This window comes from Alligator sinensis, unplaced genomic scaffold (assembly GCF_000455745.1).
Source record: "Alligator sinensis unplaced genomic scaffold, ASM45574v1 scaffold230_1, whole genome shotgun sequence".
Taxonomy (NCBI): Eukaryota; Metazoa; Chordata; order Crocodylia; family Alligatoridae; genus Alligator; species Alligator sinensis.
In genome coordinates, this window is record NW_005843107.1 from 359,271 (window position 1) to 360,949 (window position 1,679).

Here is a 1,679-nt window from a genome sequence, read left to right on the forward strand (position 1 = left end):
ATAAGACTGAGATACTCAGATCTTTAGAATTCCCAGCATACCAAGTACAAGTAACCTGCTCATATATCATTATACTTACCCAGATGCACTAATTTGGTCAGAGTTTCTGAATGATCAACATAATCTCGAAGTGTGAAGGACTCAAAGGGAAAAAGTGGCTTGGCCACGGTCTGCACAGCTTCTTCCTTGGAAATCTCCTCCAAAGCAGATAAAGGCAATACATTGTCCCAATCTGGAAGACACCATGACCAAGTTATTGGATGTTCACAGTAAAGAATAAATAGAATGTGCCTCCAGGTCTGTCTCAAGTACCAGAACAATTAAAAAAATAATCTTATTGGAGCTTTTGCTTACAATGTGCAATTCTTCTGTGAAGTAACTATGAAGACTAACAGCAGCATAGGTAACTAGGTATAATGTAATGAACTGAACAGCAAAAACGTTTAAGGATTGCCTTTTCATAAATTATGCAAGTGCTTATATAAGTGTGTAACTTTAAAAACTAAGCAATTTAGTTTAATGATTGCAAATTAAAATAGTCCATACGCATTTGTAGAACCATAGCTGTAACATACAACAATAGACAGGTCACTCAATCTCTCAAATGGAGGTAATTTCTCTTTCCTATATCATAGCGCTGGATGACAGGAAGTTAATGCTTGGAAAATTCTTGAAGCTCCTCAACTGATGCAATTGGAGTAACCTAATAGCTGCCTTTAATACTTCTGACTATACTTTTCTTGTTATTGAAGCTGAGAAAATCCATATCCCTCTATCCTCTCCCGAGTTTTCTTCTATGTCTCATCATCTCTCAAACATAATCTTAGTGTAGATCTTCTTTATCTCCTTGACTGGGCTCAATCCCCAGAACTTTTCTTCCACTACATCACATTTCACCTGCAAACACATCTCCAGCTGCCACCTCTCCATTTGAGACCTGTTTCTTTCTTTGGTTTTAATAGTCCAAAGTTCAGCCTCTCTAACATCTTCTCACTAATTTCTAGCAGTAAACTCATGTTCAATATAACCAAAACAGTCTTAACCTTCAGACACAAGCCCTTCCCACAAGCTTGTTTCATAATCGCCAGGGATCCTGATTTTCTCCGATTAAAAACTGCAAATTCTCCGATTAAAACCCAAAATCTGTGATAAAATTACAGGCCCCCCACCAGCCCTGCTGGTGCCCTACACACCCCTACATAGCCTCAACAGCCCTCCTGATGCCCCTCACAACAGCCCCCCAGACCCACACATGCAGGCACAGAGGCACACAGACACTGACACCCACTCCAGCAGGTAAGTGCGTGTGGGGGGAAGGGAAGGTGTTGTGGGGTAGATCAAGAAGGTGAGCATGCCCCTGTGCCCACTCCCAGGAGCAGGGCCAGGGCCAGGGCCAGGGCCAGGGCATGAGGGCAGGGGTGCCACTCTGCAGGCCACATACGCACTGGCCAGCCTGACAGGGGGTTCGCACACAGATGCTGTCACTGCAACTCTGCCACTACACCCTACGCTACCATCCCATGGCCACCCACATGGCTTCGTGGGCAAGTGGCACAGGGGCATGCTCACCTCCTTGATCTACCCCCCCAACACCTTCCCTTCCCCTTGCCCTGCCCCACCCCTTCCCCCCACACACACTTACCTGTGTGTGGGCCTGGCCGGGGGGGGGGGGGGGGGGG

At 45.9% G+C, this 1,679-nt stretch overlaps 1 protein-coding gene across 1 annotated transcript in view; it reads right to left on the bottom strand.

Moving 5' to 3' along the window:
• Positions 1–1,079, bottom strand: part of MTERF3 (mitochondrial transcription termination factor 3) — a 23,654-nt gene extending 22,575 nt beyond the window's left edge. Inside the window, exons 1-2 of the mRNA XM_006037394.3 lie at positions 938–1,079; positions 80–232 (exon numbers count right to left, since the gene is read on the bottom strand). Coding sequence (XP_006037456.1) covers positions 80–232; positions 938–1,079 — 295 coding nt within the window. The remainder of the gene's footprint in view (positions 1–79; positions 233–937) is intronic.
• Between the last annotated feature and the right edge of the window lie 600 nt (positions 1,080–1,679).